Here is a 13,209-nt window from a genome sequence, read left to right as displayed (position 1 = left end):
GCCACCAACTCTGTATAACTTTGGGCAAGTCACTTACAGCCAAGAGCGCTCAGCAACCAGCTCCCACTGTTCCTCTGTCGAAAGTCTGGCCACTGAGTTAGGTGCCTAAATAGGAGCTGGTCTCTTGAAAATCTGGCCCGTAACCTCTCTGCTTCAATTTCCCCATCTATATAATGGAGATACACAGTAACTCACAGGGGTGTTGTGATATTTAATTAGTGAGCTTAAAGTGCTTTGAGACCCTCGGATACAAGCCAAAGTGCAACATATTGCTGACACCAATCTTGGATTAGCCAAACTATGTGGAGAATAGAGGAGCATGTTCCAACAGCCATGTGCCTTGCATTGCCCAAACACCTCCCAGTCCTTCGCCACCAATGCTGTCCCCTGCGGATTCCATTTGGGGCTCCAGCCTTTCAATGCTAGCAAACGGTGTGGCTTCCCAGGCCTGGAAACTGAGATCGATTCACCCACAGAACAAATACAACACGGGCAGCAATAGCATATGGAGGAGCTGCCTGCTGGCTCCCGCTCCAACAGTGCAATGAGGAGTGTGCAGATACGTGCAGTATTTGCAACACAATGAAGCACCCACACCAGCGTAGGTTGGGCCCGGCAGACACACAGTCCATTCAGAATCCAAGTTGTCTCCCTTGCCTTGATATGCCAATGAGAATGTCGGTGGGACAACCCAACCCTCCCCTCTCTCTATCCAAGAGCTATAGTGCATAGGTCAGACCCCATACGTACATTCCCAAGCAGCATCTACTAACTTGTCCTGCCGGAAAGTACAAGCAGGTCCCAGCAAAACTTTTAATCCACCAGAGCCCTCAGAGCCAGCAGGGGCAAGTCCAGAGCCAGGGAGAAAGCTTGCATTGTCCTCCTGGGCTGTGTCGAAAGAATGCCTTTGGGAAGCCCTCTGCAGAAAGGAAGCACTCAGCTATCTGAAAGCGAAGCAGGGGGGAAATACCAGTGGAACGCAGCTCCCAATGATCCACCCTCGGCATCCACACAGTGAAAGTTTCTCGTTCCTCCTCGAGTCACCAATTTAAACCAAGTCACTTTTGCGTTAGGGCAGCCTTCGATTTACAACCCCACCCCTGAGAACACGGCCTGCCAGTCAAACACGAACAATTCCAGACTCTGGCAGACAGGCACCCAGCGGAGAGGAGGAGTCAGGCTTTGCCAAGCACTGTCATATGTAACAATACGACTGAGTGACAAAGACAATAAGGTTCAGACCCCAGCACCCTCTGCTCCCATGCAGATGCCCCAGTAGCCTCTTGGTGAGTGGCCTGTCTTTTTGCTCAGGAGCAAAGTCACATTCCATTCACCAGCCAGGCCAGGCCACCTCTCACAAGTAGCTTGGGCTAGATCACCCCATCTCACGGATTTGGTCCCTAGAGGCACATATACATCTCAGTTTCAGCCCAGCCATAGCTACTGGAAACACTCTGGACGTTGCCCTGTGCTGTATCAGCTCTAAAGTATCCATGCCAATGTGCCCACCTGACCTCCTTTCCCTCTGGCCTGCAGCCAGAGCACCAGTCTTAGTCTAACTCTTCTTACCAGCCACTAGGGCTCAGAGATAAAGGAAGACAGCAGGGCTGGAAAGGTTTCCAGCCAGCCTTCCAACCCCAATTAAAAGCTAGTAACTTCAACTTCAGGGTCACAGTTTAGTGTCTGCAATGCCAGGTGCTATTAGTGTCTCTTTGAAGATCTTGATACACCCAAGATGGCTTCCTCTCTCACTCCTCAGCGGGCTCCTCCAGGTCTCCGTTCCCTTCAACTCATTCTCCCCTAGCCCATGCAGATTCGATTTCCTTCCCTTCTCAAAGCCCTGCAATGCAGCCACAAGCATCATGAGGACTGAACAAGACTCTCTTTGGGACTTGCTGATGCTGCCCATTAAGTAGCCAGAAGAGGTCGCTGTTGGGTCACTGCCTTTCTCCATGGGGGCTGAATGCATTACTGTTGCAGGGCTCCCATTCTCTGCTATCCTGGGGAAGGAGAGACTGGGACTATTAATCCAAGTGTAACCTCTCGCTTGGTAAGTGACCACTAGATCACAGGAGACTGACTCATGCTTCCACAGGAGACACCCTCTTGTGCCTTCAGTCAGGAACCAAAGCAGGAGGTCATCAAGGCAACAGGCTCCAGATGCTCCCAGAAGGAACAGATGTGAGTTTGCTGCTGCTAGCTGGTAATAGCAAGGGTGGTGTTAAGATAGCATGATGCTCAGAACAGCTATATTCACCACACAGTTCTCTCAGTTGCATAAGCTCACAGGGACGGAGAGCACAGAGGAGGTGATGCTGTGTTGCCAGTCCCTTGGGGAGAACAAGATCAAAGCACAGCTGTCCTTTCCTGACAGAGGCACCCATGCAGAGACTCACCCATCCATCTTCTTTCAGCCTACTCCCATTGCATGTATGACAAAGGCAACTCTTAACTTGCTCAAGATAGGCCAGGACCTAAACCAGAAGGAAGGCATTGAGGGACAGTAGCAGAGATGTGTGGGCCCAGGAATGGAATGGCAAATATATTCCACATCAGGACTGAAGTGCGCTGTTAGAGCTGTGGCTGGAATAACAGGAGATGCTAGAAGGTGGGAACTGGGTTCATTAGCAGCACAGCTATAAGGAGACCTATAAATGGAGCAGCAGCAGCTGCTCCAAGTCAGCACTGAGGGGCAATAGCAGAGCTGACTGGGGGCAGGAACTGGAAGAGCAGAGGGGTGCTCACAACTCGGGATTACTGACGTGTACCCAGAGAGCTGTGTGAAGGGAGCCCACACATTAACGGATTCGTGGTGACCCATGCTCAGGGACAGCTTTGCTGATCCTGCAGAACAGTGGCTGATCCCTAGCTGAGGACCAGCTCTCCTCCTGCTCCGATTCAACCAGCCGTGCCAGCGCACAAGAGCTTCCATTGTCGTGTGTGTTGCACAGAAAACACATCCCAGGTATTCCATAATGATAACCATCCACAGCACACTTACAGGGCACAACGGAAGAGAGAGAGCGCTGCTGGCTGGCAGAATTATAATCACCTCCTCAGAGGCAGGGTGGAGGTGCCCACACCCTCCCCATTGAGCCGCTCTCTACTTCTCAGCGCCTGGGTGTTCTCAGATGGCACCCCGCCCTCCCTTCCCTGCTATCTGCCTACACGGACTCTATAAATGTCTTAATCAGCAAACCAAACGTCAGCTCTGAGGGCACAGAGCCAAAGATTCTCTCCAATAAACACTGGACCAAGAGAACAGAACAGCCATCATCTCCCAGCCTCCTCTAGGGAAACAGAGACAGGGGGCGAGAGAGAGAATGGGAACTGTCGGCCATTCCTCATCAGCAGTGAGTGTGGTAATGTCTGATCCCTTCTCTGCTGCAGGGCTATAGATCTTTGTGGGCTTGATGGATTGGATGAGCTAATAAATCTTTTCAGTCCGAAACTGCTACAGTCCTAGGATTGCCTCACAGCAGTCAAGCCCCTCGCCCCATTCCTCCACAATGCTCTGAACCCCTCGTTGTGCCTGGCATATCACCCCGGAATGTTGGCTGGGGGGAGGAGCACAGAGAGGCAGGAGACTTTCCCATTGTGATAAGGCAGAATTGCAAGATGCGATTTGGGGGGGAATCCAGGATTTTGTAAATGCAGAGGCCAGAGGGTTACGAAAAGCAGGAATCAGGACACGGATGGTGCATTGGGGATCAGGCTGCTGCTGTTGTGGTTTCTCACAATACGGCTCCAACCAGGATGTGGAGCAGCATTTAGACACAAAAGCAGCTAAAGCCCACATTTTCAAACTCCAGTGCCTATCATTATGCCACTCAGTCAACGGCTTGATGTTCAGAGCTGTTGAGTGACCACAACTTCCACTGAAACCAGTAGGAGCTGTAGGGGTTAGATTCATAGATTTTTAAGGCCAGAAGGGACCACTGGGATCATCTGGTCTGAGCACCTGCAAAACTCAACCCAGGGAATTTCGTGATGGACAGCCCTGGAGACTGAAGTCCACCACTTAACCACAAAAAAAGAACAACACAGGTAGTGGCAAGTTAGCACCAACTGTGACAGGACTTTTGCAGGGTCCATCAAGCAGCAGATGAAAGGCTCCAAAGAGGCAGCAGATAAGCAGACTAAGCAATTGTCTAGGCTGGATCCCGAGCAGCTCAAAGGGGCCCCTCTTCACTATTTAGTATGTGTTGGGGGGGGCACAAAAATACTCTGCTTAGAGCCCGCTATGGCTTCGCACAGCCTCTGAAGCGGACAGTAATAATTTTCAGTCATTAACAACCTGGGCTTGATTCAGACTGGTGACCTGGAGGTGAAAAGGGCTCTAGAGTCTTCTCTGTCTAGAGGCCGCTTTTCCTGTCTCCATTTACCAGACAAGGGCAAGCCCCAACTGCCATGGGGATCAGGATCACCATCCTGCAGTCCCCTTTTACTTAATGCAGTGAAATCAGCTGCATGTTTACAGCTCAGCAACCAGAGCTAAATCTGTGCTGAATTCCCATCACACTGGGGCAGAAACACACACACACACACACACACACACACACACACACACACACACACACACACACACTTCCCACTGTTTTTCTGCTCCTTCATATGACCAGCATGAGGGCCAGGTGAGCTTTCAATGCTGCCCCACATGGTAGGTTTATTCCACCTGAAATGCCAGTATTCGTCAGCAGTAGAAAGGAATGGCAATGTGACCTGCAACCATACAGAAGCTGGAGCAAAGGGTGGATTTCATGGATAAGTCCAGAGGAGAGGATTGCCTCGAGTAGTCCATGGAGCAAATGTTTCTCAGACTCTTCACATTTGGTATGAGATCACTAGGCCCTCCTCCCAGCTTGGTTTGCTCACACACTGAATGTTTGTCCACCCGCCAGAGAGGATACAAAGTCAACAGGGGGATCTTCATTTCTCCCCCAGGATAAGCTCCAAATGAAAACACTGGATAATGTTTTCCTCTTCTATAGCTCCTTGCATCTGCAAATTGGAAAGCACTTTACAAATAGGAATGAATTATGCCCCAAATCACTCTCTGGGAGTAAGATATTATCCCCTTTTATATATGAAGAAACTGAGGCACTGAGGTGCAGTGACTTGCCCAGAGTTTGGGAGTTCTAAATAAACGCCGCACCCATCCCCAGAGGCCAACAGCAGCCCCAGCCTTTCAGGGACATGCACAACTCTCACTGAAATGCATGCAACTGGCATGGGCGCTACCCAAGGACAATGATCAAGCAGCTGCTGGGACAGGCTATTCACTGGAGCCGTGTGTGCCGGCACATGCCAGGGCATTTCAGCCCAATTAAAAGAAAGAATGGAAAAAGATCTTCTGGGTTATTTTTTCTAATCCTCTGCAGTAGCAAAGAAAGAGTTTATTGATTGCATCATGCCAGTTCCAAAGAGCAGAGACTGTGTGGCAACCAGGCGTGGCAGGGAATGGGGCTGCCACTTGTCCAAGCTCATTGCTATGGCACAATGCCACACCATCATGCTGTGATGGGAAGGGACCTGCCCAAAATAATTTTCTTTTAAAACCTTACCTGTTTGGGTTGGACTGAGAGGCCAGAACAGAATCCTCTGGCTATCCACAGGACCGGTAAGGTATGAGGAGCAGCAGGTCAGGCTTCCCCCATACACTGTACCTCATAATGTGCTTCAGTCCTGACCTAGGGGCACCATACCTCCAGAGGGGAGAGGGGAATTCAGACTCAAAGTCCATTATTTGTATTGTTGTAGCATCTTGGAGCTCCCCTCATGTTGTGCCAGACATTGCATAAACACAGAACAAACCGACAGGCCCTGCTCCAGAAAACTTAGCCAGTCAGTCATTGGCCTCTCTTCAGAGACTGCCGGGGAGAGGCCAATTGTGTCAATTTCTCTGGACACTGGCAACAGGACTGAGACTCACCATCTCATTTCACAGAGACTCAAGCGACTGTCTGGATCCACGTTGAGTCACTATTCAACCTAGACTGGGTTTGACATAGAGGTGAAGGACTCAGCATCCCACCTCCGCCTCTAAGCCATGCAGTCCCCACTCCACCAAAACAAACAGGCACCTTCTTGCTCAGCCCCACATCTTTGCTCCCTGCCTGTCTGCATCCCACCTGCCAACTTCCAGCACCCACTGCTGGCCGTGCAGACCCAATGCAGCTGGGGGAAAGCAAGACAGCTTATTTCCCTCCTTGCACCCAACAAAACCATCCACTACATTCTGCTGGCTGAATTTGTATTAGTAAAGATAATGAACAAGGCAGAAGGAACAGCTTGAAGTTCAAAGCTCAGGTGGCATCCGCAACTCCTGGCCATTTTTATTACTACTCATTTGAATTACACCAGTATCCAGAGACCAGGGCTTCATTGCATCAAGTGTTGTACAAGCATTTCAAAAGAGACAGTCTCTGCCTTGAAAAGTATGTGATCTAAAGAGTTAAGTCAGTCAAAGAAAGGGTTATTAGGTTATTCCTATTTTATGGATGGGGAACTGAGGCACTGGAAAATTAAGTGACTTGCCCAAGGTCAAACAAGAAGTCTGTGGCAGAGCAGAAATTGAAATCAGATCTCTAAAGTCCCAGCCAAGATCTTTGATTTAGCTGAAGCAAAGTGAATCTGAAATGACTGGGGGAGACTAAGGCCTTAAAAGTCAAGTTGACAGTTACAGCACTCAGGCACATGAAAAATAAATACCCCTGAGCACCATAGCTATGTCAGCTAAGCTCCAGTGTTGACACAGTTAGGCTTACAGAAGAATGCTTCCGTCAGCGTAGGTAATGCCACTCATGGAGGTGAAATTCCTACAGTGATGGAAAATCCCCTTCCATTGCTGTAGGAAGTGTATGGTGCCGTATCTGAGCCACTGCAGTAGCCGTAGTGTAGAAATGGCCTCTACAGTCCACTCAATCATGTTACTTCTATACTGATTTTTCTGGCAGTAACCACCCTTCAATGGTGTTCTTAGACTAGCCCTCAGAATACAGAGGAGTTCCCCTGGACATGGATCTGTCCTGCAGAACTGGGCACAAGTAGCAACCAACGAAGGGATAAAAGAGAGGCCAGACAGCCCTTCTGGGCTGTGATCATGAAGCTCTAAGCCCGCAAGTGTTTGGTTAGCTTATGTTCAATATTTTTAAAAATAAAATTGTGAAAAACTTTAAAAATGTTTCTATTTTGCAGGAGTCAAGATGGACCGACCCATTTTTATTCCTCTCCACCTTTTTTTTTTTTTAATCAAAATCATTATTGAAGGTTTTCATTTACCAAAACCTGGGGTTTCTGAAAATGAAAAGCGTCAATAATGTTGTCAATCAAAATTTCTTCAAAGAGAGTCACGAAAAAATTCTAAAACAGCAACTTGCAAAATGTTTCATTAAAAAAACAAAAACATCTTGTACAAAATAATTCCAGCTTACTCTTCTTTTCCAGTTCTCATGCTGTGATCCGCACAGAGAGGAACTACTGTGAAAAAGGCCTGTCTGGTGGAGCTTCCATCCTCTGTGAAAGCAGGAAGTACCAGGAAGAAGCAAGATTCCCCACCTTATGGGTTCTGAAAAGCCTCAGCAGTTTGGGAAGCTGAATCGAAGGAACCTCCAACCCTTTTGAAATTTACCCTTTGCCAGCGCACACTCGTAATCATGGTGCTCCGCAGCGCCCGTGGGAAGAACCAATTCATGCCCCTGACTCTGAGATTAAAGACGTGTTAGGTGCCAAGAAAGGGTCCCCGTCCCTCCAACCATACAAGCAGACCTCTCGAAACTGATGCATTTTGCTCAGCTGAGCACTGGCTCTTCTATTTTTTCTTCTCAAACTATGCAGGGCCCAGATCTGTGCGCCTTGCACAGCTAACACTTCTATAGGCGTCAGTGGATGTTTTGGGTGCACCAGAAGTACAGGATTGGGCCCTCTGAATGTTCTGTCATTAATTGCTTGTTGAGCAGGGCAGAGAGGCTGGCGGATGGGGGTAATGTGCTGAAATCATGAGGCTAGGCATTATGCATTCACGGAGCACATGATGCCAGCCATGATGGAGAGGGACAGCTATTATGATAGGAGTGATGATGTCTTGGAAACAATGGGAAAAAGGGCCCTTTGTTCTGTATTTTTTTTTAACGATACAGAACAGATTGATCTCTCTTTTGGTGGGACCTTCACAAAAGTTGAAAAGGGGCCTTGTTAACAAGGCTAAATTCAGTACATCAACGCAAAAAACAGAGGAGGAAAAGTCTGAGTTAGAGGCCTGAAGGCAGGAAATTCACAATTAAAATAAGAGGTTCTTTCTTTACTCTACTGGGGTCACCAGATGTCCAGAGGCATATGACACCCCATTTTCCACCTGGTGGGATTTTAAAACTTGACATCACCAGTGCAGGAAGAAAAGCAAATAAGGTGAGAGTTGAGATACTCAACACTGGAATAATATTCTGGTGAAAGGAGACAGATCAAACAGGCATGAAACAGATCAGCCAATCATACCAGAAGCAGGACATCTATTCAGCCCACAAATACCAAGTTTATTTATAGTCAGTAAGAGTCAGTGGAAGATCCAGTGATTTATACGCCTTGATCCTGCTCAGATACAACATTGTGAAATCAGGAGCAAAGGCATTTAAGTCAACAGTTACACCTGAGTAAAACCCATGCGAGTCAGTGAAGAAGTAGACTCAAGAGTCCAAAAACTTGAGAAATGGATCCAACATTGTTTGACTTACAGAACTACATTTACTCCTACAATGAGACTTAAAAAAAATACTGGGCTACCAACAATCCTTGCCTCTGAATAACTGAATGTTGTGGGTGAACCTAAGACCTGGAAATAGTAGATGTAACTCCACTGAAGTCAGTCAATTTGAATCTGGCTCTCTATAGTGCAATGAACTGGCTAGTGTGGCTGTGTCTCCTTCGCCCTCTTAATGGATGAAAATCAGGACTGGTCAACAGTGTCGCACAGAGTCAATACGGCTAATGGAGCCTTTACCTCAAATAAGAAGTCCCAGCTGGCCACGGATCTGAAATTCTAGAGAGGAGAAGAGGGATGGACTGATGATGCAACTGGAGAGATCTTCACATGAAGTCAAGCAATGTACAGAGTTACTACCTCTACCTCAGCAGCAACCATGCTTCCATTTACCCTCTGCTTGCAATGGTTCCTTCTCAAGTCATAAGAACATAAGAATGGCCATACTAGGTCAGACCAATGGTCCATCTAGCTTAGTATCCTGTCTTCCGACAGTGGCCAATGCCAGGTGCTTCAAAGAGAATGAACAGAACGGGACAATTTATTGAGTGATCTCATCCCCCGTCATCCAGTTCCAGTATCTGATAGTCAGAGTTAGGCACATCAAGAGCAAGGGGTTGCATCCTTTACCATCTTGGCTAATAGCCATTGATTGACCTATCCTCTATGATTTCTAATTCTTTTTTTAACCTAGTTATACTTTTGGCCTTCACAACATCCCCTGGCAACAAGTTCCACAGGTTGACTGGGTGTTGTGTGAAGTACTTCTTTTGTTTGTTTTTAAACTGCTGCCTATTAACTTCATTGGGGGACCCTGGTTCCTGTGTTATGTGAAGGGGTAAACAAAACTTCCTTATTCACTTTCTCCACATCATTCATGATTTTATAAACCTCGATCACATCCCCTCTTAGTTATCTCTTTTCTAAACTGAACAGACTCAGACTTCTTAATCTTTCCTCATATGGAAGCTGTTTCATATCCTTAAACATTTTTGTTGCCCTTCTCGGTACTTTTTCCATTTCTAATATAACTTTTCTGAGATGAGGTGACCAGAATTGCATGCAGTATTCAAGATGTGGGCCTATCATGGATTTATACAGTGACATTATATTTACTGTCTCATTATCTACCCCTTTCCTAATGGTTCCTAACATTCTATTAGCTTTTTTGACAGTTGCTGCACATTGAGTGGATATTTTCAAAGAACTATCCACAGTGACTGCAAGATCTCTTCTTTGAGTGGTATCAGCTAATTTAGACCCCATCATTTTGTATGTATAGTTATGTTTTCCAATATGCATTACTTTGCATTTATTAACATCAAATTTCATCTACCATTTTGTTGCATAGTCAGTTTTGTGAAACCCCTTTGTAACGCTTCACAGTCTGCTTTTGACTTAACTATCTTGAGTGATTTTGTATCATCTGCAAAAATCTCACTGTTTACCTCTTTTTCCAGATCATTTATGAATATGTTGAACAACACAGTACAGACCCGGGGAGACACCACTATTTACACCTCTCTCCATTCTGAAAACTGACCACTTATTCCTACTCTTTGTTTCCTGTCTTTCAACCAGTTACCGATCCATCAGAAGACCTTCCTTTCTATCCCATAACTGCTTACTTTGCTTAAAAGCCTTTGGTGAGGGACCTTGTCAAAGGTTTTCTGAAAATCCAAGCATGGTATATCCACTGGATCACCCTTGTCCACATGATTGTTGACCCCCTCAGACAATTCTATTAGACCGATGAGGCATGATTTCCCTTTACAAAAAACATGTTGACTCTTCCCCAACCAAATCATGTTCATCTATGTGTCTGATAATTCTGTTCTTCACTGTAGTTTCAACCAATTTGACTAGTACTGAAGTTATGCTTATCAGCCTGTAATTGCCAGGATCGCTTCTGGAGCCATTTTTAAAAATTGGCATCATATCCTCCAATCATCTGGTACAGAAGGTGATTTAAGTGATAGGTTACATACCCCAGTTAGTATTTCTTCAATTTCATATCCGAGTTCCTTCAGAATTCTTGGGTGAACACCATCTTGTCCTGGTGACATTACTGTTTAATTTATCAATTTGTTCCAAAAATCTTCTCCACTTATACCTTAATCTGGGACAGTTCCTCAGATTTGTCACTTAAAAAGATGGCTCAGTTATGGATAGCTCCCTCACATCCTCTGCAGTGAAGACCAATGCAAAGAATTTATTTAGCTTCTTTGCAATGGCCTTGTCTTCCTTAAGTGCTCCTTTAGCATCCTAATCATCCAGTGGCCCCACTGGTTGTTTGGCAGGCTTCCTGCTTCTGATGTACTTAAAAAAAATTTGCTTAGTTTTTGAGTCTTTTGCTAGTTGCTTTGCAAATTCTTTTCTCGCCTGCCTAATTATGTTTACACTTGACTTGCCAAAGTTTATGCTCCTTTCTACTTTCCTCAGTAGGATTTGACTTCCAATTTTTAAAGGATGCGTTTTTGCACCTAACTACTTCCTTTACTCTTTTGTTTAGCCATGGTAGCATTTTTGGTCCTCTTACTATTGTTTTTAATTTGGGGTATACAGTTAATTTGAGCCTCTATTATGGTGTTTTTTAAAAGTTTCCATGAAGCTAGCAGGCATTTCACTCTTGTGACTGTTCCTTTTAATTTCCATGTAACTAGCCTCCTCAGTCTGTGTAGTTCCCCCTTCTGAACTTAGATGCTGCTGTGATGGTGTTCTTTGATGTTTCCCTCCCGCCCTGACAAGGATGTAAACATAATTATATTATGGTCGCTATTACCAAGCGGGGTTCAGTTCTAATCACCCATAGGTCCAGATCCTCGTGCTCAATTGAGGACTAAATCAAGCATTGCCTCTCCCCTGTGAATTGCTGGTTTTTCCTGTGTGAAGCTGACTTACCTGCTGCATTTTTTCCAGGTCAAGGCTGGGTCTGCTGACTTTGTCCCCATAGCCTTGCCGGTGTCTCTTACAAGGCATGACTTGCTCAAAGCTGGCCCCAACACTTGTGAATATCAGAGGCCTGGAGGCTGGGTTCCGCACCAGGGGCTGGAGTCTCTTAGGAGGGGAGGCACTGAACAGCACTGGGCTGGGGCTAGCATGCAGACCATCGGCTTGTTCCACCACGGGCCGGAAGGACATGCCACACAAGTTCTTCACTTCCTCGTCACTGGAGGACGTGTTGTTGCTATCACCACAGCAAGAAAGCCTGCTGACCTGAGACCACTTCCGCTTCTCAGTGGCAAATTCTCGGTTGATGCGCTCCAACTCCTCTTCTGAGCTATGGCGATCCAGGCTAGCATGGAAAAGGGTCCGGACCTTACAGCATTGATTCTCCTGGTTCTGGAGCTGATTGGTCGCAAGAGGGGTCAGTGTGCAATTCCGTCTTCTCTCTGAAGGAAGGAGGAGAAATGTGAGTGGTAGGACAGGTGTGAATCAAACCTGCTATACAATCAAGCCTATTAGTTTCTGATCACTCCTCCACAGATTGCAGCTCAACTTTAAGCTTGCTCACTGGACCCCAGCCGGAGAACCACCAGTTGGACACAGACTGTACAGCAAGTATATTGACACACCAGTTATTTCAGCACCTGAATCTATTAAAAAGCTGGGTCCCTATGTAATGCGCTGGCTTTGTGTGTGTGAACAAGTGGATGATGTTGCCATCTAATGACTGACTCTGTGAGACGATATGGGACTTACAAGTAGTGTTATTTAAAGGAATTTTCCTGAGACTCTAACAGCTGAAACAGTGTTTTTGAGCTACGTGTGTGCTACCAACTCCCCTCCAACTATTAAAGTTGCTGAACACTTCATTATAAGATCTGTTTTCAGTTGCTTATAACTTTGCCAAACATTAAACATTTGGCTAAAATTTTCCATGCCAGGCGTCTACCTCAGGCTGAATGTTTCTGGAAAACTTCAGACAAAATGGTTAACTGGTTTCCAAGAACAAGGCTAGGGAAAAACATTTGTTTTGCCAGCGTTAAAAAATTATGCCGACCTTTTCTTAGAGAAGCTCTAGTGCCCTCGCCAAGCAGGGAGTTAAAATTTGGCATAGGGAGCCCTTTATGTCAGGGATGTGCCTTTTGCCATCCCCATAAAAATCCACCCAAATTTGGCTCTCCAAAAAAATCAATTCACAGAAGCTCAGCAAAGGCTTGCTAGAGTTTTGCAGCTAAATTCTCCAGCAATTCCATTGCACTGGGCCTACTCCAGTTTGGGGCTGAGCAAGACTTCACTTGCATTGTGGACCACGTCCTGGAGCTGAGAGTGCTCAGTGATCCCCTGCTGGGTCCAGACAGGGTGGAGATGGAAGCTGCTTGTTCAAATGCAGAGAGGCCAAGAGCCAGACCTCAGAGGTGGGGAGCAGAAAGGAGTAACGACAAGGAGTCTGGGAGAAGTGGAGACTGGGACTATTTGGGCAAGAAGACTGGGAACTGCTGGGAGAAGAA

At 46.4% G+C, this 13,209-nt stretch overlaps 1 protein-coding gene across 5 annotated transcripts in view; it reads right to left on the bottom strand.

Moving 5' to 3' along the window:
• LOC127048742 (uncharacterized) overlaps window positions 1-13,209 on the bottom strand; it is a 78,072-nt gene that overhangs the window by 42,853 nt on the left and 22,010 nt on the right. For 4 of the 5 annotated variants that reach the window (XM_050948632.1, XM_050948633.1, XM_050948634.1 and 1 more), the window contains exon 3: window positions 11,657-12,147. In XM_050948632.1, the coding sequence (XP_050804589.1) occupies window positions 11,657-12,147 (491 nt within the window). Of the gene's footprint in view, window positions 1-8,622; window positions 9,035-11,656; window positions 12,148-13,209 lie in introns of those variants that run through there. The other variant, XM_050948636.1, reaches the window with a different exon arrangement.

The sequence above is a fragment of the Gopherus flavomarginatus genome, chromosome 4 (assembly GCF_025201925.1).
Source record: "Gopherus flavomarginatus isolate rGopFla2 chromosome 4, rGopFla2.mat.asm, whole genome shotgun sequence".
NCBI lineage: Eukaryota > Metazoa > Chordata > Testudines > Testudinidae > Gopherus > Gopherus flavomarginatus.
This window is presented reverse-complemented; position numbering and strand designations above follow the sequence as displayed.